This window comes from Schistocerca nitens, chromosome 8 (genome assembly GCF_023898315.1).
Source record: "Schistocerca nitens isolate TAMUIC-IGC-003100 chromosome 8, iqSchNite1.1, whole genome shotgun sequence".
Classification (NCBI taxonomy): domain Eukaryota; kingdom Metazoa; phylum Arthropoda; class Insecta; order Orthoptera; family Acrididae; genus Schistocerca; species Schistocerca nitens.
In genome coordinates this window covers 33,949,957-33,975,111 of record NC_064621.1, presented here as the reverse complement: position 1 = coordinate 33,975,111, position 25,155 = coordinate 33,949,957, and the positions used below count along the sequence as shown (strand labels likewise).

General features: G+C 45.2%; 1 protein-coding gene across 1 annotated transcript in view; it reads right to left on the bottom strand.

The window, feature by feature from the left end:
- Positions 1–25,155, bottom strand: part of LOC126199041 (myrosinase 1-like) — a 49,382-nt gene that overhangs the window by 9,665 nt on the left and 14,562 nt on the right. Inside the window, exons 4-10 of the mRNA XM_049935745.1 lie at positions 20,832–20,954; positions 16,572–16,755; positions 13,037–13,134; positions 8,444–8,591; positions 3,465–3,613; positions 1,347–1,481; positions 1,121–1,227 (exon numbers count right to left, since the gene is read on the bottom strand). Coding sequence (XP_049791702.1) covers positions 1,121–1,227; positions 1,347–1,481; positions 3,465–3,613; positions 8,444–8,591; positions 13,037–13,134; positions 16,572–16,755; positions 20,832–20,954 — 944 coding nt within the window. The remainder of the gene's footprint in view (positions 1–1,120; positions 1,228–1,346; positions 1,482–3,464; positions 3,614–8,443; positions 8,592–13,036; positions 13,135–16,571; positions 16,756–20,831; positions 20,955–25,155) is intronic.

Genomic DNA, 25,155 nt, shown 5'->3' with positions numbered 1-25,155 from the left:
CTGCGCCACTGTTCTGAGTAATACATGGCGATGATCAGCAGCTAGATCACACCTAATGTCAGTCAGTCGAAATGATTAGCTGGATTTTATTACCACATTATCAACCGAGCTAGAGCTAAAATCCTCGTCAGTTCGTTCTGTTTCAGTTTCCCAACCTGTTCCTTGTTCGGTATGAACAGAGAAATGAATTGCTGGAAACTAGAATGAACAGCTACAACTGGATACGTAACCTAGTCATATGTAATAAGCCTCCAGTCCGGTACTCAACTAAAGAACTCAGAAATACACACACACACACACACACACACACACACACACACACACACACACACACAGAAACAGGTGAGTGTGAGTGTTGCACCCAGAGGATAATGCACCTAGGAGCACGCGATTTCTTTGGTAGGTACTTTAGTCTAGCGACTGATTTTTGAATCAAGGGAAAGAACGCGCACTAGAGATCCTCATAAGCACTTTCCGCCATTGTCATGGTCAATTCCACATTACATAGGAGTTCCGGATACTTTTGATCAGATAACCTATTTGGAGAGAATGTATTCGAGGATCTTACTGAAGACTGAAGTGAAGAATAATACGTTGATAGTAAGAGATGTAACTTGAAAGTTTGTTGGGTTTTAGAAAAAAAAGGGGGGGGGGAATGTTTGAGTCTTTCACTGCTCTGGGTAATAACCACTCTAACGGATGAATGTCTATAGAGGATTACAGGATTTAAAGAAAAAGGAGAGGAAGCTATGTAATGCAGGTCATGTATGGGGCTGTGTTGCATCTTTTTGCATTATATGGTGTGCTGTGATTGCTGCCTTTACGTCTACCCGTGATGAGGCTTGTGTGTGTTGGAAGTAGCGATACAGGAGAGCTACAGATATGTCAGTACGCTCATGGTGGTACCGCGCCGTGGTGTGGTTATAGTTAGGATTATTAGAAATGATAAATATATCTTGGAGGTAGGAGACGATCAGGATGTTTAGTGAGATTAGTACGAGCGATCAATAGTATGGGTTGTACATGTGACAGAGTTGCTGTGAGCAAACAGTGATACAGTATTGTGAGGCTCTCAGTAAAATTGCTAGAAAGAAGTGTAGAATAAACGAAGGTGGCTTACCTGAAACCTTGAGTCCATTCCAGATTGTCAATAATACTCCAGGCCATGTATCCAATAATATTGTTTCCGTCAACGTTAATAGCGTTCAACAGCTCAGCCATATAATGCTGAAAAAAACATAATTTTCATGTTAAGTAGAAACCAACTGTTGGTCACTTCGCCTGGTACAAGCAAAGAAGAGAGGGGCTACACAACCAGGAGAAGGGTGGAGAGGAGGTCGGCTTACCCCGTGGTACGTCATACGCAGGTCGTCCTGGGTTTCGCCCCAGTCGCTGAAACCGTTCTCCGTGACCATGATGGGGTACTGCGGGTACGCGTTTGAGAGCCAGTTCAGCAGCTTCCTGAAGCCCCAGGGCACGATCTGCAGCGAAGAGAAGAAGAAGAAAAAACGTTACTAGTCTCCTTTTGTCATGGGCTATCGGCAATTTTTGTAGTAGGTGTTTCTGTACCAAGAGGTTAGAGTTTTATTTGTGCAAAGTACTGGTTTAGGATGAACACGATGAACAGCAGAGGTAGAGTGCTTGAACGCTACGAACTGCTTGTGGACTGTTTGGTGAAATAAGACTAAATTCTGGTGGTGCCGAAAGTGACAAATGTACCCAAAAAATAAAAAGGCAATTTCATTAGTTGTAATGTGGTCTATTAAAATCACATAACTATTTTTCTACACAGTCCTACAAGTTAACCATGCACTCTTCCCACCTCTCTGTCGGTTCTATAATACTCGTGGTGAAGTTTCAGTGTATTGGTGTGTGAGCCATTTATGAATTTTCATTGTATTTCTTCCTTTCTTCTGACATTGCAAACCACTTAAAAAACTATAAACCTGTTAGTAAATTCGTCAATAAGAGACTAGAAAGATATATTTAAAATCTCGGACAGGTATGCCGAACGCTGTAAGATGACTCTGTTTTCGGATTTTGCATCAATTCATTCATGCCACAATCTTTGTATCTTAGTGTGTAAGTAATAATTTATTTATTTTATCCCAGTAAATGATTTTTAGCCCTGTATAAGTTAATTATGTACAATTAAAAGGAAATTTCACACTATTAATTGTGTACCACTCGAAGGAAATAATGCTTGCACACCGATTTAAAAAGAGAGTGACTTTTGTCTCTCATTTATTCTGAGATTTGCCTCACTGAGGAAATTGCAAAACTAGTACATTCTAGTTAGACTGGTACACAAAACTAACAATAGCACCCTAATTTTTAGCAAGGAATAAAAAACTTACAGTATTTACATTCGATATAAAAGCACACAAAAATAATCTCGTAACCTTATCTACGTAGATGTAATTTGACTTCACGTGTCCTCCTTCGCTCACGGTGTTGAAAGCTATTAAAATATCACATGAAGATACAAAAATAGCCGTTCATTGTATATTCGCAACTGCGAATATTTATGGGCGGATGATTAGGGAATTTGATAGTTGAGTTTTGAAATATGGTTATTATTATCTAGTTCGTTAGTACACAGTCTACAGCAAGACATTTGCACGTGATGCTACCTGAAAACAACTTTTCGATGAAGTTGACAGCATAGAAGAAAGGGAGGAAGGAAGAAAGATTAGGAGCGAACGACCCGTCGACGGCCAGCTTGTTAAAGGTGAAGAACCAGTTAGGGCAGGTCAAGGATGGGAAAGAAAACAGGCTCTGTCTTTTTCGAAGGAACAATTTTGTCATTCGCCCTAAGCGATGCACTGAAACTACGGAAGACCTAAACCTGGGTGACAGAACGATGTTTGAACCTCGTTCCTTCTGAATGAGCATCCAGTGTCTTATACCACTCCCACACTTGACTCATTGGCAGTACAGAATATTAGAACTAGATTTCCTTATTTACCTTGCTATTAAAGGCGGAATATTGACGTACAGTATTAACAGTGGAGGAAAATTCCGTATTTGTGTGTGTAAGTAGAACCGATAGACAAATGTTTTCTACTTCGAAATAACCTATTTTACGCACACCATTCGATATGGATTTTTTGTTAGTGTGGAAACTGTCAATTCGGAGCGCAACACGTGTGTTGCATGGCACAAGTCTCCAGCCGATATCAGAAACTATAGTTACTGGATTCGAACATCCGTAATAGAGCGTATATATGTTATTGTTATGGCCTACGAACGGCGTAATGGCAGTGAGATGGTACGATTTGTTTCCAGCACTTACAAACCATTTACCACGAGTAGGTTTAAATTTTGCGAACCTCGCACTATATTCGAAAGCATTGTGACAAATCGCTGACATAATGAAAGTAATGATGTCCAAAAAGCTCAGAAGTTTAAAGAATGTCTTTTGCATGTGGTTTGTTAAATAGCAGAAAACTCTGTTTCCTTACGTAGACGTAGCCACTTGCTCCAACGATCCAGTTGGGGTCGTACGAGATGATGACGCCCTGGTCGTGCGCCTTGGAGGGAATCGTACCAGTCTCGCCCAGGGTCACCAGGTTCGTGGCGTACGTGTTCAGTCCGATGAAGTCAGTCGTACCTGTGAACATAAAGCGTCAACGTACAGGCCTTTTACTGAAAGAGGACCGAAAGTTGGTTAACTGAAAGGGACGGACACTTCCCTCCAAATGTGGGAACGCTATTTCTTTTGCAGACATAAAATATTTGACACATTTAATATATGAATATGCTGTTTTCTGTTATAGTCGTTAACTATGTCTGCATGATGGAGGGTGATTTGTACATTACTTAAATTTCATCTTCCATTAGTGATTGGTATGGCAGTGAAATGTATATAAACCTACATAACCGTTCTAACGTGTTTTATCAGTAAATCTATCTTCTCATTACGACATACAATGCGTTTCGCGTTATAATTTAATTTTCACGGATTACTTACTGTTAAGGATTGTGCACTTTCTTCAGATTTTCAGTGCAAAGTAAGCTGTTTTGAAATGTTTACAATATATAAAACTGAACGATGTTTACAATTAAAATCGGGCTGTAGTAGCTCAGAACTAAATTCAGACTAAGAAACGCTCAGAAGTCACAAAGTATGAAATCATATAGGGAATGGAAATTGGTATGTTTTACTTTTTTCTAAGAACCTAAAAATGACAGGTTGATGTGTCTACTAGAGATGTAGCATGTAACTGACGCCGTCATCACAACTCAGTGTGATGATTAGAGAAGTGTTGAAAGCTCGTAGTCAAAGTCTTAACAACGCAATTCTATTTTGCTTTGTATAATACACCTATTCTTAAGGTTTATAAAGTCATTCGAATTAATTTTTTGCGCTGCTTGTTACTAGTAAAGTTGTGAATAAAATTTGTGGCAATGTAATGTTTGGGGAATCAACTGGAGAGTGAAGATCGCCATAAAACGGAAAAAATAATTGTATTCGATAAGGGTTCTGGCAAAGTGTAATTATAACAACACCGTAAATGTAACGGGGGCGACACATTCTGTAAAGACAGCAATATCCAACATGGAAAGCTTCAGGAATGAGTGTTGAAATGGGATGCAGGACGAAAGTTGTGCAGCTGATGCGCATCAGTGACGTCATCTTACAGGGAACCCCTTGAGTGCGAGGTCGCAAGTTCAATCTTACGTAAGGCTCATTTGAAAATGATGTGTTAGCTATTATGACAGGAAAAATATTAGCTGCTAATGACTCACCATGTGCATTAGGAGGGCGACAGAAAAATCATTGTCCAGAGGGGACACAGTCGATATTCAGCAAATGTTCAAAACAAACCATTAACTTGCACCATGAACACCGAGTGAAAAATTACGCGCCACAGTGAACAAAAATGCTCGCACCAGCAAGATCGACAGCGAACTCCTTGGGAGTTTCACGTCCAGAGAGCTATCCAGTCTTAAAAAATGCATATAGGGTTATACTGGTGTAACGTGCTGGTGAGAACTGATGGAATGTGATAGCATGCAACCGAATCCGAAACAGTCTGTTGTGGACCTTATCGTGAAACTGGCTATCCTTTAAGGCGTAGCTGCAGATGGTGTGACAATATGCTTTATAGGCACGGTAAAACAAACATCCAGAGACTAAATTTGTGCAGTGATTTCAGGTGGTATGAATTGCAATGTTACACACTTTTCAGGAGGAATAGTTTGGTCTAAAGGAACATGATTTTTTCTTTACGCAGACTAGAATCAAGCAAAAGTAAGTTATTTTGCCCAGCTATTGGCCAAACGCAGTACTCATACAATAGTTGTAACTTTCTTACGCCCATTTTCTCACTCTTGTTTGCTGTGACGTAAATATTCCCTGCTGTTCTTGCCAGATCACGCACACGAGGAAGAATCTAAGGGGCAGAGCACCTCCACCTTCTCGCAGCTCAATAAGTAACTTTCCAGCCAGGTTACCATCCAGAGTAACAGTCGGCGTAATTGCATAAGAAAGCGTTAAGGCATTGGTGTTAGTTGATCTTGATACTACTCTCTTGGTATCTTTAGTTTCCACAGTTCCTTTCATGTACATTTCCTCCTCAAATCCCGATTCGTTAGAGTTGAAAACAAATTCCTTACTGATCTATAGGATAAGTTTGTTTATCCCATCTACAAATTTTCTGGGCGATTCCGCAGTTTGCTGTACATCGTCAAGTTGATCCTTTGCTTGAAATTTCGTTGTCTTACGCATCTTTGAATCGCGCCAACACCTGTTTTTGTAACAAGTGCGCATTGTCCTCCCTTGAATATCTGTAGTTTTTCTTATGCACTACACGGTCCTATTGCTGCGGACTTATTCGAAATCTGTTTATAACTTTTTGTTTTCATGCTGCGGATGATTTATGTAACTATGTTTAGTGCCCGCTCCGTGGACAAGGATTGTCCTTTACTATGTTTCACTGGAGACGGGATTTTTTGCTTCCTGTCCAACAAGGCTGATGAAGTACATACGAGTAGCTCGACAGTTGACGCCTGCTGGACTATCACATTCACGTATTAAGCACGTATCGTCATCATTGTACTCCTCATGTACATTGTCTGCGCAGTCGAGCGTATACGACACCACACATTCCACTGACTCATCTTGGAGAAACGCTAATATTTCACCTGCCACTTCTTTCTCACTCTGCGAAATTCCATGCGTTCCTTTCTGATGAAATGTCAGCTTCAGCAACTGTTGTTGTAGATATAAGGCCAATGTTCGCTTTGTTTATCGTTTCCATTGTTCTGCTTTGTATCAACACCACTGCCAGTGTACACTATTGTGAATTACTCGTCGGCAGGGCAGTTCAACTACGCTCCGTAGCCTCATGCTGCGTCAATATTGGATACCTCCAGCCCTGCCCCCTGTTGGCATTAGCAGCTAATGTTATGGGGTTGCATAGTAGACAATATGTGGGGCGTCGAAAGCTGGAATCATTGGCTTTTTGCGAATTCGCACTCAAAGCGTTCGTTGTTTGCATCTCAACCGGTGGCAGCAGTCACGCTGAAAAGAACACAGCTGAAATGCCGTGAAAATTTGACCACATAACGCGACTGAAGTCCAGAGAACTTTTCGTCGACAACTTATGTATATTTCTGATGACCGTCCGGATATTTGAGACAGAAATTCTGTTAACAAAATTAGGAAAGCAGCAAATCGATTAAGGAGTCCGTTCTCGAGGAGTTTTGCACTACAAATGAAAACAGAGTGGTAATGTACTCTTTCAAAGTTTACTGCTAATACCGTAATATGACCATTTCACCAGCCTGGCAAACCATAACCCAAAAACTACGCCCGTACCAGGATTAAACTGTTTGTAGGAGGAGGGATGACCGGCAAAAAAGGCTATCACATAGAAATTCAAATTCACTGGAAACCTATTCGTTTTACTGTTTCGTGCCTCAATCGTAAAAAAACGGAACCCTTATACCGTCACTATTTTCGCCATCTGCCTGTCCGTCCGTTAATACCTCTTTTTCTCAGGAACAGGTAGAAGTATTCAAGGTTTATGGTTCTTCGGCGACGTAAAAGATGTAAACGTCTATGCCAATGAAATTAAAAGATTCGGCCGTTTCTATCACATATTTTGATTTTCAGAAACTCACTGATGAAAACCTATAGCTAACCTATGCATATACGTTATTAAATATGTAGGAACCCTCAGTGCGTAAGTATTAGTGGCACTTGTCCAGTTTTCTTTATAGTTTCAGGCCACTCGCCCAATATAGGCGGAACACGGGCGGTCAGCGTCACAAACAGCCTGCAGATCAGCTGAATGGGCTCAAAACACATAAAAGCATGACAATATATATCAAAAGGCGAAACATTGACATATGTTTATAACTATTATGACGATCTGTTACTAAAACAATGAACTGACTTTTAGTTCTAAATAAAAAGTAAACTAAAAAACTAAACTCCGTCCGAAAAGACCATGAAGGCCCACCGGACCGACCGGCCGCCATGTCATCCTCAGCCCATGGAGGGGCCTGTGTTCAGCACACCACTCTCCCGGCCGTATGTCAGTCTACGAGACCGGAGCCGCTACTTCTCAGTCAGGTAGCTCCCTAGTTTGCCTCACAAGGTCTGAGTACACCCCGCTTTCCAACAGCGTTCGGCAGACCGGATGGTCACCCATCAAATTGCTAGCACTGGCCGAAAGCGCTTAGCTTAAGTGATATGACGGGAACCGGTGTTACTACTGCGGAAAGGCCGTTGGCTTTAAATAAGAACGAAATAATTAAAAGACGGCACAAAGGAGTTATATATTAGAAAGAAGTACTGCACGTTCCCTGAAAGTGGGAAGATCTACACTATAAAGGGACTGAGGGAAGCAGAGAGAAGGTTAGAAGTTCCATAGTATAGTATGGCATGGGGATATGTAAAGAGGTCAAGTGAGTCGCAATATGTAGCTGGGAAAGAATTGCGGAAGACAGAAACGGAGTTGAGGAATGGGGTGGGGGATGGATCGTGGTTTGAAGAGGATAGAATATGGAGGGCGAAGTTAAAGCTAATAAGCTGAATAAATATTGGGGGCGGATTTCTTTGTGTAGGAGAGGTAGTCATTTAAAAATTCATTGGGAGAGAATATGTACTGTGATCGAGATTCGGCAGAAGATCGCGAACGACAGTAAAAAGTGGTTGTTGGGCCAACTGACCACGGGTCATCAAAAGTGATTCGGCAAGTGTGAACAGACTGATAGACTACAACAGGAAAACGGACAAGTCCAAGAGGGCAATGCATAAAGCAAACACCTAAGATTTAGCGAAAATCTGAGACCAAAAGAACGCTGTGCAATGAGAAGAGTAAGCGAGCGCAGCGAATTCAAAAACTAAAGGCACGGAGAGGTCGTTCCGAGTGCAAGGCGTGAGAGCAAAGCGGTGTGGGGAGGGAGACTTTGGCGGCTGGCAGCTCACCCCTGTTGTACTCGATCTGCTGCTGGGTGAAGGCGGGCAGCCGGGACCTCGGCCGGCCCTCGGCGGCGCTGTTGGCGTCGATGCGCTCCTTCATCACGGCCGGCCAGTCGCCCTCCGGGCTGAACAGCGGCTGTCCGAAGGCGCCGATCTGCGAACGAGGCGTCAGGCGTGGAGCATCAGCACTTCTGAAGCCATCTCAGCTGCTCTGGGTAAACGGAATGTGAGGAGCGAGCGGCTGAGGTACAGCTGTTTTACTGGAGAGAGAGCGCGCTCGTATCTCAGGACTAGTGCAACAGTTTGCGACAACACACAACTGGGTCGTCATCGCACAGGACGCTGCCCGAGCTATTGGTGACCGTATGCTCGTGTAAAAGACGTTTACATAGAATGAAATGAATCCCATAATTCGTCTCTCACTGGTGAAGGTGCCGGCTTACGACAGCCTGCATGCGACCTGAACGTTCAGCAGTATGGTGAACTATCTCATCACTCGCGAATTGCTTACGATAAGTTTGAGGGACTCTCTGTGGAGTGTGTCTATTGTGTCGCCGCCACTTTATCTTTTTGTTGTTGTTGTGGTCTTCAGTCCGAAAACTGATTTAATGCAGCTCTCCACGCTGCTCTATCCTGTGCAAGCCTCTTCATCTCCGAGTAACTACTGCAACGTACATCCTTCTGAATCTGCTTGCCATATTAATCTTTTAGTCTCCCTTTACGACCGCCCCTACCCCCTCCACTCACGCTTCATTACTGTACTAAACTGGTCAACCGTTGGTGTCTCAAACTGTGTCTTAGCAACCGACCCCTTCAACCAGTCAGGTTATGCCAAAAATTTCTTTTCTCCCCAATTCTATTCAGTACCTCTTCATTAGTTACGTGATCTACCCATCAAATTTCAGCATTCTTCTGTAGCATCACGTCTTGTCTAAACTATTTATTGTCCATGTTTCACTTGCGTACATGACCACACTCCATGCTCGATGTTAACAAATTTGTATTTTTCAGAAACGCTTTTCTTGCCATCACCAGTCTACATTTTATATCCTCTCTATTCCGATCAGCTGGCCGTGGTGGCCCAGCGGTTCTAGGCGCTACAGTCTGAAACCGCGCGATCACTACGGTCGCAGGTTCGAATCCTGCCTCGGGCATGGATGTGTGTGATGTCCTTAGGTTAGTTAGGTTTAAGTAGTTCTAAGTTCTATGGGACTGATGACCTGAGAAGTTAAGTCCCATAGTGCTCAGAGCCATTTGAGCGACTTTTTTTATTCCGATCATCATCAGTTATTTTGCTGCCCAAGTAACAAAGCTCATCTAATGATTTAGGTGTCTCGTTTCCTAATCTGATTCCCTCAGCATCACCTGATTTAATTCGACTACATAGCATTATCCTCGTTTTGCTTGTTTTGGTGCTCGTCTTTTATCCTCCTTTTAACACTCTGTCTATTCCATTCAACCACTCTTACAAGGCCTTTGCTGTCGCCGACAGAATTACAGTGTCATCAGTAAACCTCAAAGTTACTATCTCTTTCACTAGACGTTAATTCCTACTCTAAATTTTTCGTTTCCTTTATTGCTTCACCTTACAGTCCCATAATAAACGAACATCTTCACCTAATGTGGAAACTGAGGGATTAGTCTGCGTTCCAAAAGGGTACGATCACTGGCTTTCAGGTCAAGAGTAGAAGAATTTCCGAAACGGGTAAGTTTGTAAACTGTTCCCGTGCCGCTGTGGTTAAAGTGCACCTTGCATGGCAAAATGGCGCTGTCGAAAGCAGCGCCGAGGCACCACATACCGCAGATGACAGACAGGGGTGAACGACGGCTGCGGAGACGCGTGCGGGGGAGCAGACGTGCAGCTGACCACCCAGGTGAGCCGAGGGGCTACCGTCAGCGTCTGTTGAGCGACTGTTCAGCGGACGTTCTTGCGGATGGCCCTCCGCAGCAGACGCCTGGTTCACGCTACCACGCTGACTGCTCTTCACCAGCGACGAACGCTAGAATTTGCACGCCAGTACGCCAACTGTGCGTCCAGTGAGTGGCGGCAGGTGGCCTTTTCACACGAATTACGTTTGGTGCTCCTTCGGAAAGATGGCTGTTGTCGTGTGGGGTGCGAAACGTCTGAAAGCAAACACCCTGCAGCAATCGTCGGAAGGATCCAAGCAGGAGGAGGGAGTTTTAAGGACTGCGGACTGTTTTCGTGGCATTCCCCGGGCGATTTCGCCATTCTGGACGACAAATCGGATCAATACAAGCATGCATCTTTCCTCACGGACCACGTGCACCCCTACATGCAGTTTGCTTTATCTTGCGACGATGGTGTCTACCAGCAGGACAACGCAACGCGTCAAACAGTTCGCCGTATATGTGCGTGGCTCGCAGAGCAGGAGGATGAGTTTAACGTACTACCCTGCTCAGCAGACTCACCGGATTTAAACCCAATCGGAGTTCTGTGGGACCACCTCGATCGGGCGCTTCGTGCCCTGGATCCTCAACCGAGAAACCTGGCGCAGCTGTCAACGACACTGGAGTCGCCATGGCTCCACATGTCTGTCGCTACCTCGCTGATTCTCCTAGTGCACGCCTCGCAGCGGGCAGCGCTGCAAAAGGCGTTTATTCAGGGTTCTGACAAGTGATCACGTTAATGTGACTGGACAGTGTAAATCTGTACTCCGCTAAACAATCGTGAAATGCTTGGCAGAAGCTTCTTCCCGTTCTATCACATATTAAGATTTCTTTTTCACTCACTTATGCAGAGCGGGAAGATTAATTGCTTATATGCCTTTGAGGACGCTTCCTCAGAGGTTACATGGTGAACACAGTCAAGAAAACAGAGTTACAGAAAGAATCCTGTGGTATCCGTGCTAGGCGATCATATCGCTGGTTTTGGATGTTTCTGGACCAACGAATTACATTTTCGTGACTAGACGAGCTCTTATATAACGGACAATGTATTCTACAATGGAAACGGCCACTCACAAATTGACAGAAACAACTGGGATAACTTTACAGTGGAGGTGTCTGAACTTGACGAATACAGTCGTTGGGAAACTGTAGTGTTAGCCACGTGCGTTGTCTCACTGGACTCCTGCACGTGTGATGACGAGAACGGAATACCTGCCATAGGCTATAGCTTTCCATAGTGCAGTACGTTGGAGAGGTACGTCACTCATCAGCGAGGTTAGGTTTGCACTGTTGGTCTGTGGAGTTCAAGATCTGGACTCGTTTTTCATTTGCCCCATTGGGGTGATATCCATCAACAGTCACCATGAACTGGCCTTCTACGACGCTGTACATGCTCTGGATTGTAACCAGTTCCCTACAAGACACGTTGACAGTCTTAGGCTGGCGTTCGCGAGTCTCATTGACCAGGCGTCGGGTCTGATGTTTTTGGGCTGAGATGAGCTGCACGGCGTGTTCTCTGAGACTCTTCGCTGGTGAGTCATCGCGTCAAATACACGTTATGTCGCTGCTTGCCCGTGTGCTGCAAGATGATTTGTCCACATGGCAGCGTATGCGGTTTCTTGAACTAATCTATGCTTTCCATCAGGACGATAAATCCTCCTTAGTAACCTGAGATAGAGAAGTGTAAAGCGTCTACCTAGCCAACTCATTATTCCACAGCACTGTCAGCATCAAGCGATCCCTGGTCTAGTTAGTATGCCGTCGACCTAAGACAGATCTATAAGACTGCTGGTGTGTGATAGCAACATCAGTACACGGCGTAAGACCGTGTGCAATCAGACTAGGAAGTGACACTTAGAATACCAGCGTGTGACTAATTTTTCATATAGGTTACTCAGCATTCCGTCTGTAATGACGTGTCACCTACATCGACAAAAAGACATAAAATATGGAATCCCTTTCGGTGTTTACCGTTTCAACTCTGTATCTTCACCAGACACTCTTGCGACTACTTAGACAGCTGACCGTATCGAAGTTGCTGAGATTACCGATTGTGCCTGCAGGGAGTCACTGAACATCGCAAACTGGACCAGTTCGCGATTGCTAATACGGCGGCTGATCTGCCCAAAGGGAGCGGATGTCGGAAGAACAGAGTCCTTGAGCGTCTTTCAATGTTCTAGGTAAGCGACTGATAGTCTTGTCTCGTTTTAGAGGGTACTGTAAGGAATGTATTGAAATCTCTCCTGCTCTTGATTATGTGCTGCACTCAACGCACAGAGGCATATCAGGTTTGTCCGCTCAGATCTCGTGTGCTTGTAATTGACAGACCATATTTTCCTAAGTGCTACACGTAACCCATCACCTTTCATAAATGCATGTACATATTTCTATATAATTCGTAACTACGTCATTACATTCCATCATTCATGTAATCATGAGTGTTCTTACTAATGATATTGGTCAATGTGCTTGATCAAAGAACATATTATTCAACCTGGGTTCGTAGGGGGAGGGGTAGATGATGATTTTCTTCGAGGATTCTTTGGGGCACTATTCACAATAATAAAGTCAAAACAGCTCGATATTATAGCATCTTGTGTAGGTACTTACGTACTGGAAGTACACATGACAAGTATATTCAAGCCCAATTTTGTGCTGAACCAGTTTAATCGTTGAAACAAGAAGACTCACCACAAACTGCATCATGCGCTCGGAAGCCTCTTGGTCCTCAGGACTGGATGCGTTCTTCGGCTCGTGCCACTCACTGTTGAGCACGATTCCGACGCGACCTGCAACAACATCGCCGCAAATGGGGTTACGTTGATATAAAACGGGTCAACGCAGTGCTCGCCGAAAGAGCAGTCGTTGTCAGGGTTTGTTTACGACCGATTCCACTTAAAGTAATGGACCAGTACAAGGGCGAGAGAAAGAGACATGTCGCTGGAACTGAAAGGAGACAAATGTCGAGAAACCTCCAACTTGAGTGGCGTTAAGACATTTCAAACAGACGCTCAGAGCTTCTCTGCAGTGCTTCAAACCAGATTAAAAACTGAACGTTTACACAAAAAGAAAGAAAATTTGTTATGTGGACATGTGTCCGGAAACGCTTACTTTCCATGTTAGAGCTCATTTTATTACCTCGATTCAAATCACATTAATCATGGAATGGAAACACACAGCAACAGAACGTACCAGCGTGACTTCAAACACTTTGTTACAGGAAATGTTCAAAATGTCCTCCGTTAGCGAGGATACATGCATCTACCCTCCGTCGCATGGAATCCCTGATGCGCTGATGCAGCCCTGGAGAATGACGTATTGTATCACAGCCGTCCACAAGACGAGCACGAAGAGTCTCTACATTTGGTACCGGGGTTGCGTAGACAAGAGCTTTCAAATGCCCCCATAAATGAAACTCAAGAGGGTTGAGGTCAAGAGAGCGTGGAGGCCATGGAATTGGTCTGCCTCTACCAATCCATCGGTCACCGAATCTGTTGTTGAGAAGCGTACGAACACTTCGACTGAAATGTGCAGGAGCTCCATCGTGCATGAACCACATGTTGTGTCGTACTTATAAAGGCACATGTTCTAGCAGCACAGGTAGAGTATCCCGTATGAAATCATGATAACGTGCTCCATTGTGCGTAGGTGGAAGAACATGGGGCCCAATCGAGACATCACCGACAATGCCTGCCCAAACGTTCACAGAAAATCTGTGTTTATGACGTGATTGCACAATTGCGTGCGGATTCTCGTCAGCCCACACATGTTGATTGTGAAAATTTACAATTTGATCACGTTGGAATGAAGCCTCATCCGTAATGAGAACATTTGCACTGAAATGAGGATTGACACATTGTTGGATGAACCATTCGTAGAAGTGTACCCGTGGAGGCCAGTCAGCTGCTGATAGTGCCTGCACACGCTGTACATGGTACGGAAACAACTGGTTCTCCCGTAGCACTCTCCATACAGTGACGTGGTCAACGTTACCTTGTACAGCAGCAACTTCTCTGACGCTGACATTAGGGTTATCGTCAACTGCATGAAGAATTGCCTCGTCCATTGCAGGTGTCCTCGTCGTTCTAGGTCTTCCCCAGTCGCGAGTCATAGGCTGGAATGTTCCGTGCTCCCTAAGATGCCGCTCAATTGCTTCGAACGTCTTCCTGTCGGGAGCCCTTCGTTCTGGAAATCTGTCTCGATACAAACATACCGCGCCATGGCTATTGACCAGTGCTAATCCATACATCAAATGGGCATCTGCCAACTCCGCATTTGTAAACACTGCACTGACTGCAAAACCACGTTCGTGATGAACACTAACCTGTTGATGCTACGTGCTGATGTGCTTGATGCGAGTACTGTAGAGCAATGAGTCGCATGTCAACCCAAGCACCGAAGTCAACATTACCTTCCTTCAATTGGGCCAACTGGCGGTGAATCGAAGAAGTACAGTACATACTGACGAAACTAAAATGAGCTCTAACATGGAAATTAAGCGTTTCCGGACACATGTCCACATAACATCTTTTCTTTATTTGTGTGTGAAGAATGTTTCCTGAAAGTTTGGCCGTACCTTTTTGTAACACCCTGTGTATCACGATCAGTTTCGATTGTTTCTCTGTAATATAAGCCCTGCTATGAAAAGAAATTTTACCCCGGACCATCACTCGTTTCAGGCCATACGGCCTACGATAGTCATGTACATATCCTATCACTGACCGGGGCGCCTCCAGAAACGCCTTTGGCCTAAAATCTCATTTTTGGAGTAGAACCGTCTTTAGTGATGTGCCACGCTTCGAACTGAAAACCAGCGAAGACGTTCTGGAGACTCCCCGGACAGCAGACGGATACCAACCTAACTGCCGCCCGACGTATGGCCCATCAACCAGGAGTGTTGGCGTGTGGTGCTATTTCTTTCCGTAGGAGCTTTATGGGCAGGGCCCTCCAACCAGCTCGGGATTTTGACAGTCTAACACGCTGATTGGACCGAATTTGGTACGGTATGCCTCAGGAGAACGTTCAACAGCTGTAGCTATCAATCCCGAGGCAGATACGCTAACCGTCCCGCCATCCTTGCACAGTGCCTTTGAACAACTCCACGTGCAACACTATCGCGTGTCCCACCACAGTCCAAATTCCCATCCACAGGTAACTGTATTTTATGGACATTTGTCAACTGTGGTAGTTAAAGCTGCACGTCATCAATGAGCCAAACAACTCATAAATTTGACACTTGCTGACTGGAGGCGTGTTGTGTTGTCCAGCCTCTTTGTTAATGATGTACGACGGCTATAGTTGAGTCAGCATAATGAGATCCCTACAGCGGCTGGGCCCAGCAGCTTTGTGCGCCTACGTCAATCGGTCAAGTAACACGATTTTGTAAACGTGTTGTTGCAGCTCTGTAGACGACTATTGTTTTCGCGTACACGCCCTAGCACTGTACAGCTAAAAGCTGGCAACAGCGGCACTAACTGTGAAGGAACTTCTTACACTGACCTGACTACAGGGCACTGACGACCCAGTAAGACGTTTAACCCACGTTGTGTGGAACGTGTAGTTCAAGCTGGAGCTGGTTCCATAATGTTTTAATGGTGTTTTTCGTACTGTGACTTGGGCCGACTCATTCAGCTTACAGTGACCATGCTCAACACCACTGCTCATGTGTGATGTAGTGGGTAGTGCACCTGCCTAGAGAGCACAAAATCCAGGTTCGAATCCCAGCGTTGGTACAAATTTTCATTCGCCGCTTCACGTAGCATATACACAACATTCTCGGTGACAAAATGTTGCACTCAGTTCTACATCTTCATGATGATTATACTGTAGTCCCGTTTTCCAAGAAGACAAGAGCTGTGTTCATACGGCTGCAGACTTACATTCCTGGTTTGAGGAAGACTCTGGAACGCTACAGCACTTCGACTAGCCTACTGAATCAGGCGAACTTAATCGCATAGAAAACATCCAGGACTGTCTGGAACAGCACCTGAAGTGTACAAATCAACATCCCACAATTTGGTATCTCTGTGGTATATAATCATCAATGAATGACTTCAGATGGGTAGTGCATACGTGAAGAGACTAGTACACTGTCTTCCTCGCCAAATTGGTGCCATTAACAAGGCTAGAAGCAGGAGGCTCGAGGTGGGATGTCTCGTGAGGGTAACTAATTCTGTACGGTGTGCTTAGTCCTCGAAGACGGTGAGAGTGCGCTCTGGTGGCTTACCTTGCTGCGTGGCCCTGTACGTGTCGTTGTAGAGGTGCCAGACGCGCGCGTGCGCGTTGATGACGGTGTAGTAGGTGAGGTAGTCGCCGATGCCGGGGGCGTTCTGCGACGGCGGCGTGCCCCCGCTGGTCGTGTAGCCGCCGGCGAAGATGGTGGGCTCGTTGAACGTGATCCACCACTTCACCTGTCAACACCAGTACACTGGAAATGAAGCAACCGTCCTTCAGCACAGGTAGCCAGCACTGCTCCGATTACGTGTTTCTACGCACTGCTAAGCGGCCAGCAGTTGACCTGCCTACTGTGCATTACGTAGTGGACCGTGCTTACTACCATGAGTTTTTCCCCGTTTCGTTCGTGAAAGTACCGAGATGCAAGTAACTCCATACCTTTAAGTGGAACCACTTGTTATTCTTTCTTGAATACGAGGATTGATCTAGAAGTATGAGAGCCACTCCAAAATAAATGCACAATTTTTTTTTAAATATCCAATTTATTTTACGTATCTTGATTATTTTTACATTATTTTGATACGTCCTCGGGAGACTGTCATTTTACCACATAAACTCCATCAATTCAACTATGGAACTAAAGTCCATACATCCGTCCGGTATAAGTCAAGACCAGCATGTCTGATCCACTTTTTAGCAGCCCTCACAAGGGAGTCAACATCTTCAAATGTCCTTCTGTGCAGGGATTCCTTCAGTTTTCAGTTTACACGAGAGGTGGTAATCACAGTGCGAGATAACCATAGTGTGTGTGTGTGTGTTGGGCCGGGGGGGGGAGGGGCGGAGGGGGGGGGGTAAGGTACTCCCTTTGTTCAAGCCAAATTTATTTGCTTATTTTCCAGTTCTATAATTTTGCATCGCTTTTGCAAATATGTAGCATTCAGCGAGTAAAGCAGTACTGCTCATAACGCACACACAGTCGGGACTAAGATTTCAGTTCCCACGCTGGCTGAAGGAGCCGCTGGACTATATGGCGTTGCCAGAGGACGGTGGTGTGAGGCGCTGTGGCTAGACATGAGAACGTCCGCTACGTCAGCAGCGGGGTGCTTATAGGAAAGCATAGTTATCTGGCGAGGCAAGTGATCTTGCTTAATAAATACCTGCTACTAAAAGTAGCTTTTTCGTTACAGATATCAGGAGAGCTTTCGTACAACAATATAACAATTCCAGAAATCGATCATATTAATAAATAAATGAATAATGTTCAAGCTAAAGAAAATGTACGAACGGCTACGAAATATTACGAGTGTAAGTGCGACGTACCGGCTACGTGCCGTAGTAATCAGTCGCCGGCAGGATTTCGTCCAACCAAGTTCTGTCTTAAGACCATGTCAAATGATTCAAATGGCTCTGAGCACTATGGGACTCAACTGCTGTGGTCATAAGTCCCCTAGAACTTAGAACTACTTAAACCTAACTAACCTAAGGACATCACACACATCCATGCCCGAGGCAGGATTCGAACCTGGGACCGTAGCAGTCGCACGGTTCCGGACGGCGCGCCTAGAACCGCGAGACCACCGCGGCCGGCTGAGACCATGTCCTCAGGAAATTGTTTTAGTCTTCAGGTAATCATTATTAATTGTAATCGCCCCCGGTAGCTGAATGGTCAGCGTGACGGATTGTCAGTCCTCTGGGCCAGGATTCGATTCCAGGGTGGGTCGAGGAATTTTCTACACCCAGAGACTGGGTGTTGTTGTCCTTATCATAATCCTCATCGACTGCAGGTCGCCGAAGTGGCGTCAGATTGAAAGACCGGAACCCGGCGAACGATCTGCCCGAATAAATTATTAATTGTGTCGATATTATCATTTTGTGGTGTTTAGTAAATAAATACAACATAATGGCATCCCTTTTGCACTTGACAGGGAACCCGACAGTGTTGTACTGCTTTTGCGAAGGACATAAACTTAGAGAGCTTTCGGCAAAACAGGTAGAGAGAATCCTACACGACGACTCACTAAGATAGATCATGGCCGGATTGTCTTAATCTCCGCAAAAATCGGATGGAGAAGCGCAGCCAGTCATAGTGCACGCCTCTTACACCATCCCCTGCGGGTAAACTGGCCAAAAGACATATCTGGAGGTTTAGCACAAGTGGGAGGGGGAGGGGGTTCTTATAGGGGAATGGGGGGAAGAGGTGTTCATTCCGTGAATGTTCTCGGAACCCACCTGGAGCAAGCCTTTCTCAACCTCAACAGTCTCAGTGTTGTGCTCACACTCGCTTCTCTGCTGTTTGCTCACTTTTATAGTCAGCAGCCAGAGTCAGACTGCGGACAGTGAATACGCTGCACACTGTCGGCAGTGTGTGCAGTGCCCGCTGCGCCGCTACACCGGAGGTGGCGAGTGTTGCAGTGCCCGCCACCATCACGTCGACAGTCTGGTTGCCCGGCGACGGACCCTTCTGCGACCTGCAGCCTCGTCCCCGCACTACCTTCTGAATGCTGGTCACCGTCTCGTTCCCACCATACAGGAACTCCGTAACAACACGTTCCTTCAGACGAACATCAGCTAAAGCAGCCACCTTGACGAAGTGCTACGGCAGCGCGACTTGCCGAAATACGTCGAATTAAATGCGAATACGAGCTGGAAGAATGCTGCTATGACCCACGTGAATAGCAAAGATGTAGAACAAAAGTCGGAATTTTGGAAAAACGTTGTGCATTTCTTTGGGAGTGACTCTTATAGCTGTAATGCAACCCAACAATGAAAAAACATTTTTTAATGTAAGCGCTTTATTCTCTTGGTTTACTTTTCTGAATGGTAATATGATAACGAAAATCTGTAACAGCCATCGGTTTTACAATTAACACAAGATATTAAAAAAGAAACACATTTTTTGCGATGTGACATTCATGTTTCAAATGCTATTCCAGTTAATGCTAATATGAAACTGACGAGTGAAAGGTTCATTCTGGAAGCAATTTCCTAACTTGCAGCTAAGCCGGTTTGCCACCGCATTCTTTCTTCCAGGAGTGAAGTCCGTAGTACACAGGATGTGTCTCCTAACAGTCGTCAGGCGCGTTTTCCCTGGTGTTTCGCCAAGTCCTATAGTCAAAATTTTTATTTAGTCCTACGTTCGCTACTGGAATGTGTAGCTGGAGTCACACACCTCGAACACCACTCAAGACGTCTGTAATTCGATGCCCAGTCTAGAGAGACAGCTTCTATTTGCTTCCGCTTGCAAACAAAATGATTTTTAAATGGAAATCTTACCTGCCCATTCTATAGAGCGGTCAAAAATTCTTCTAGCGCTATACTGTTTCATCGATATGTATCAACGCGGACAGTGAAACACAGTTAATTACCAGTACACCAGCAGCGGCAGCACTTCCTTGGCCCCGCTGACTGCTACCACCATGCGGGAGAGAAGAGCTACTCAGTAGCTGCTGGGGTACCGGTTATTCTTTGTTTTATTACTGTCCGTGTTCATATAAATCGTAAAACAATACGGCACTAGACAAATTGGGGACCGCTCCTTCGAATGGACACGTAAGACTCTACTTTAAAAACTATTTTGTTTGTTACGGCGAAGAAACCGACGCTTTACGTCCATACCGTGCGTTGCTTGAAAAAATGCGATGAGCACTATTCGTCTGGGTTGACTTCAGATACACTTACCAGTAGCGAACCTGTAGGTACCACGTGAAACTTCAGAGCAAAAGCGCCTAACGAATCTTAGGAGAGACACCCGGTATCTCTTTGGTTTTTCTTTTTTGTGCCACACCCTCGAGGATTCGAAAAAAAAAGCTACACATTAAGTTGGCTCCAGTGAAATAGTTTGTTAAGGCCTTACCCAAACATGGAGCTTTGATCTGCCAGGACGTTTAATACAAGCGCAAACTTTGCTGCAGAACGAAAGAATAGTTATTGTTTGGACACTCTAAAAATATTAGGGTGCACTGAAATTTGTTCATTGCTAAAGTTCTTTTTGATACGTAGGCCATAACGAAAACCGTAAACTACAAGCGACGGAGTCCTCAGTTGGCTAGCCGCATTAAGGAGAAACAAGACGAATACAATAGTCCCGAATATCATGAAGAGCAACATTAGAAACTAGGTGAGCAGAAATCTGCTGAAGATACAATAGAAAAATTGAAAGCAAGTTTGCTTCACAGGAGATGTGTAGTTCAGGTGAAGACAACTCGATGGAGGCCTAGGGCTATAATCAAAATTTTTATTTAATCTCGTGGATTAAATTGGGCGTTGCCACTGAGCGAGAGGAGGTCAAAAACTCACTCAGACCATCACTCACCCTGTCACCGTAGTTGTCGAAGAGCAGCCTGGCGTACTCGACGAAGTAGTCCGCCATGATGGGGTTGGGCCAGCCTCCGATGTACTGCAGCGCCTGCGGCAGGTCCCAGTGGTACATCGTCACCTGCGCACCAAATAACGTCCTGGTGAGAACCCTGTAGCATTGGCAGATCATCTGGAACTGGAACTTAGTTGTTTACAACATCTCATCGGCTCAGCTGCAACTTTAGAGCCTATTTTCGAAGGGCCAAGTCAAACATAACTCGCATTGTGCTGCGCTACGTTATCAAACTACGTATGACCAGTTGCTAGTCTGAATTAAAACTTTGTATCTATAGCTCTGAATGTAGCCTTCAGTGAATAAATAACTTCAGCTGTAAAGACAATAATGTGTTTCGAAACGGTAAGCAGGGAGATAGAAATAGAATAGATTTCGGTTATCTTCCCATTTGTAGGAACTGCGAAACTTTATAAAATGTACTCTACTATATACTGTATGGTACTTTGGACAGCACACAGAACCACTCCCCCTCTTGCTTTACCATAGGTTGATGATACACACTGTGACAGGTTGTAGGTACCTCTCTGCTAAGCCAGAATTTCTCTAATTGTGTCCTCGAGACCATTACGCAAGACTTAAGGTGGACAGACTAATGCGCTTAAAGAGTAGTATTGTAATGTGGGATCTCGGAGTTAAGGCACTATTTCTCTCGACAGTACACAACATTTCTCTTGTAACATCTATCATTGGAGTTCGATCAGAATTTCAGACACAGACTTCGTACTGACTAAACACACTCGTGGCGAATGTCCCAGCCGTTCTTCATATCTTCTCTACCTCTTCAGCTAATCCAACTTCGACTGCATAGACGTATCACTGGATATGCATAAGCGTCGCAGTCATGTTTAAAATAAATCAACTCGTCTTTCCATCTCTCATCAGGTTGTTCCCCGAAGACTGAAAATGTACTGAGTACTCACGTTCGTATTGCAGAGCTTTATAGAACATGGAACCCAGTCTACATATCTTCTTTGGCTTGCTTCGGCAGTGATTAAGAAGCGTTGTCTGTAGCTTGCCCGCCGCTGCGTGGAGCTTATTGAAGATTTGGAAAGTGACAGACTTCACGACCGCTCAGGTTATTGATTTAAAGGTCTAGTTTAGCAATGAATGAAGATAATTTAGGTACTTTTAGCGTTAACGGAAGCCACTTTTTCCTACAGTTTTATGCTCGCCACGTTGAATTTATCTAATGTATTTGGAGGTAGACAAAAAGAGGATATGATAGCTTTATTTCCTTTGAGAGGCCTAGCTCAGTCGGCTAATATACCAAAAATATCTTAGGAACGTAGCAGACGCTTCCTTTTGATAACTATATCACCTGTGTCTGAGTATAAGCTGCCATTTTTGGTACTTTAGTTAAACGAGCTGGCAGTGAAGAAGGATGTTTAAAGGAAGCAATTTCATCTTGTAAACATTCTGCAGAGGCTCATGGAGTCTCCCACTAAAATATTTCGATATTCAGCTGTTTCTTCATTACCTGCTAATTCCGATTAATGAAGCGAATGTAAGCTAGCAGCAGAGGTTCATCTATAGCTACTGATTCATCAGTTTGCATTACAAACTCTGCTTTATTCATCATACCGAAAAACATTTATTCAGTATTAAAGGCCATATCGTTAATTATTTTCGAAACTCTGCCGTTACTGAAAGGAACCAAATTCATCCTGGCGTATACATCAGACCCCGGCAGTGTACCGATAGTTTCTTTAACTGTGGGCAATTCAAGTGTTTTGGCTATTGTGCGTGATTTCTCTCGTTTCACTAATAATAATGAGACTTTATAAGAAGCAAGTATGCCTTTATCAGAGTGAGAGAGGATCTTTCGAATATGTTCCTTAGAGTGTTGTATTCTCAAACTTTGATTTTAAAGATTGGAAAAATCATGCACTTTCACTCACTTTTTCAGAATGTGATTTTCCAGAGGGATAGCTTAGTTTGGAATATTTCATTCATCATTTGATAATGGCTATTCATAAATAAGTAAACGGGGTCCGACTCGCAACAATTGGAGCTTTCCGCACAAGCCCTGTCAACAGCATACTTGTGGAGGCTGGCGTCCCTCCATTAAGGATCCGGCGCCAAGGCTACTGGCCGCTTTTGCTGCACATGTTTGTAGCTTGCCCGGGCATCCAAATTACCGTCTCCTGTTCCCCAACTCGGTCGTCCATCTTCCAGAACGGCGGCCCCGCTCAGGGTATACGATCGCGGTTCGCGTCCGGGATCTCTCTGGGATTGCGTTTCTCCCTCTCCCACCTCTTTTCCTGGCCCATTTACGTATACCCCGTGGTGTGTGCCCCGCCCATGCCTTCGGCCGGATTTGGCACAGGGCCTGAAGGACACAGTCCCTCCTGAGGCCCTCCGCCGACGGTTTCTTTCCATCCTTGCCGCGTTTCACGGCTCTGACGTGGTCTATACCGACGGTCCGATGGTTGCTGATCGAATTGGTTATGCGATTACTCTTGGGGATCATTCTGAACGACGCCCACTGACGACTGGCTGCAGTGTTTTCACTGCAGAGCTGGCCGCCATCTCTCGCGCCCTGGAGTATATCCGCTCCTGCTTAGGTGAGTCCTTCGTTATCTGCGGTTTACGAACTATCGAGCAGTGTTTTCCTCGCTCTCGTCTGGTGATGGCTATCCAGGAGTCCCTCCATACTCTTGCCCGTTGCGGCTTATCCGTGGTCTTTGTGTGGACCCCAGGTCATGTCGGCATCCCGGGTAATGAACGGGTTCACACGCTGGCCAAACATGCTGTCAGTGCACCGGCCGTGGAGATTGGCCTTTTAGAGTGTGAGCTCCAGTCAGTTTTGCGGCAGAAGGTACTTGGTACCTGGAGTGATGAGTGGCGCTCCCTGCCTTCTCCCAACAAACTTCGAGTCGTCAAGGAGGCTACCGGTGTGTGGCGCTCCTTGCGGGCCTCTCTCAAGGACTCCGTTGTTCTCTGCCAGCTCCGCATTGGTCACACCTGGCTGACGCACGGTCATTTGTTGCTCCGCGAGGACCCATCTCACTGTCGCTGTGGTTCAGCGTTGACGGTGGTCCACATTTTGTTGGACTGCCCGCTTTTAACTGCGCTCAGGCAGACGTTTGCGCTACCTGATACGCTCCCTGCACGTTTGACAGATGACGCTTCAATGGCAAACTTAGTTTTGAGTTTTATTCGCGCAGGGGGCTTTTATCGGTCGATCTGGCCTACGGTTTTAGATTGGGCTTTTTAGTGTGTCTCTTGGTGGTTGGCTTTTCCTTTTCTTGTTACCATAGTCGGCCAACCACTGTAACACTCTGTGTGTTTCTTTAATTCCTCTTTTCTGGTCTTTGTCTATGTCTCTCTTGTTCTGTGGCGTCCCTTGCTTGTTTTCGTTCCACTTTGGTGTTTCATGATCGTGGAAAAAGGACCGATGGCCTTTGTAGTCTGGTTACTTCAAGCCCCACAAACCAACCAACCACAAATGAGTGACTTCGGCAGTTGTAGATTACTTGGTGAAGGGATGAATCCATTTTTCAAGTATACACTGGAATGTTGGTGACTTTCGCTTTCCTCAGTCATTTCGAGAAAAATTGCTTCCACGTTGCCCTGGCTATGTTACCGTCATCTATTCCCCGCGCTGCACCACGTAGAGGAGCAGCACCGCAACTTGGTCGGTCTGCATGCTGTCGCCTCGCTGCTGTCAGAGAAGCGGTCCGTGCCGGGCCGGTGTGCGGATCCACCTCGTCGGAGCTTTGGCTGAGTCTGGGTTCGCTCCTCTTGGTGGGCGCCTGATGATTTCAAGGCACAACGTCTGCTGGCTTCTCAGCGACTGCGGCTTGTTCGTGTTAAGGTATTAATTGTTAAGTAAATCTAATTAAACTATTATCGAATTCGTAGGTTTCTTTAAGCTATCATGATCACATTTTTGAACTGACTGACAGTGAAAATATCATTTTAATAAATGTTAATGTCTTCAGCTGCAGTGTATTATTGTACCGATATTTATGAAATAATAGTGATACACATTTTGTCTGTTTTTAGCTTCAAGAACAATCAAAAGATAAAACATAGGATGGTCGCCCCCGGCGCTCTCCCAGAGTCACCTTTCCACTACAGCGCCCTCCCTGTCACTCAACCCCTTCGAGAAATGAATCCCCCTCCACCACAGGAGGCGGTAATGCACTGTTGAGGACCACTATAGTAGATTTCAACTAGCAGCTGATCGCGAAATTTTTATTGTGTAGTTCCGCTGCGGATGCCTGCTTCTTCTGCGAGCTGCCTCTGGTTTCATATTAGC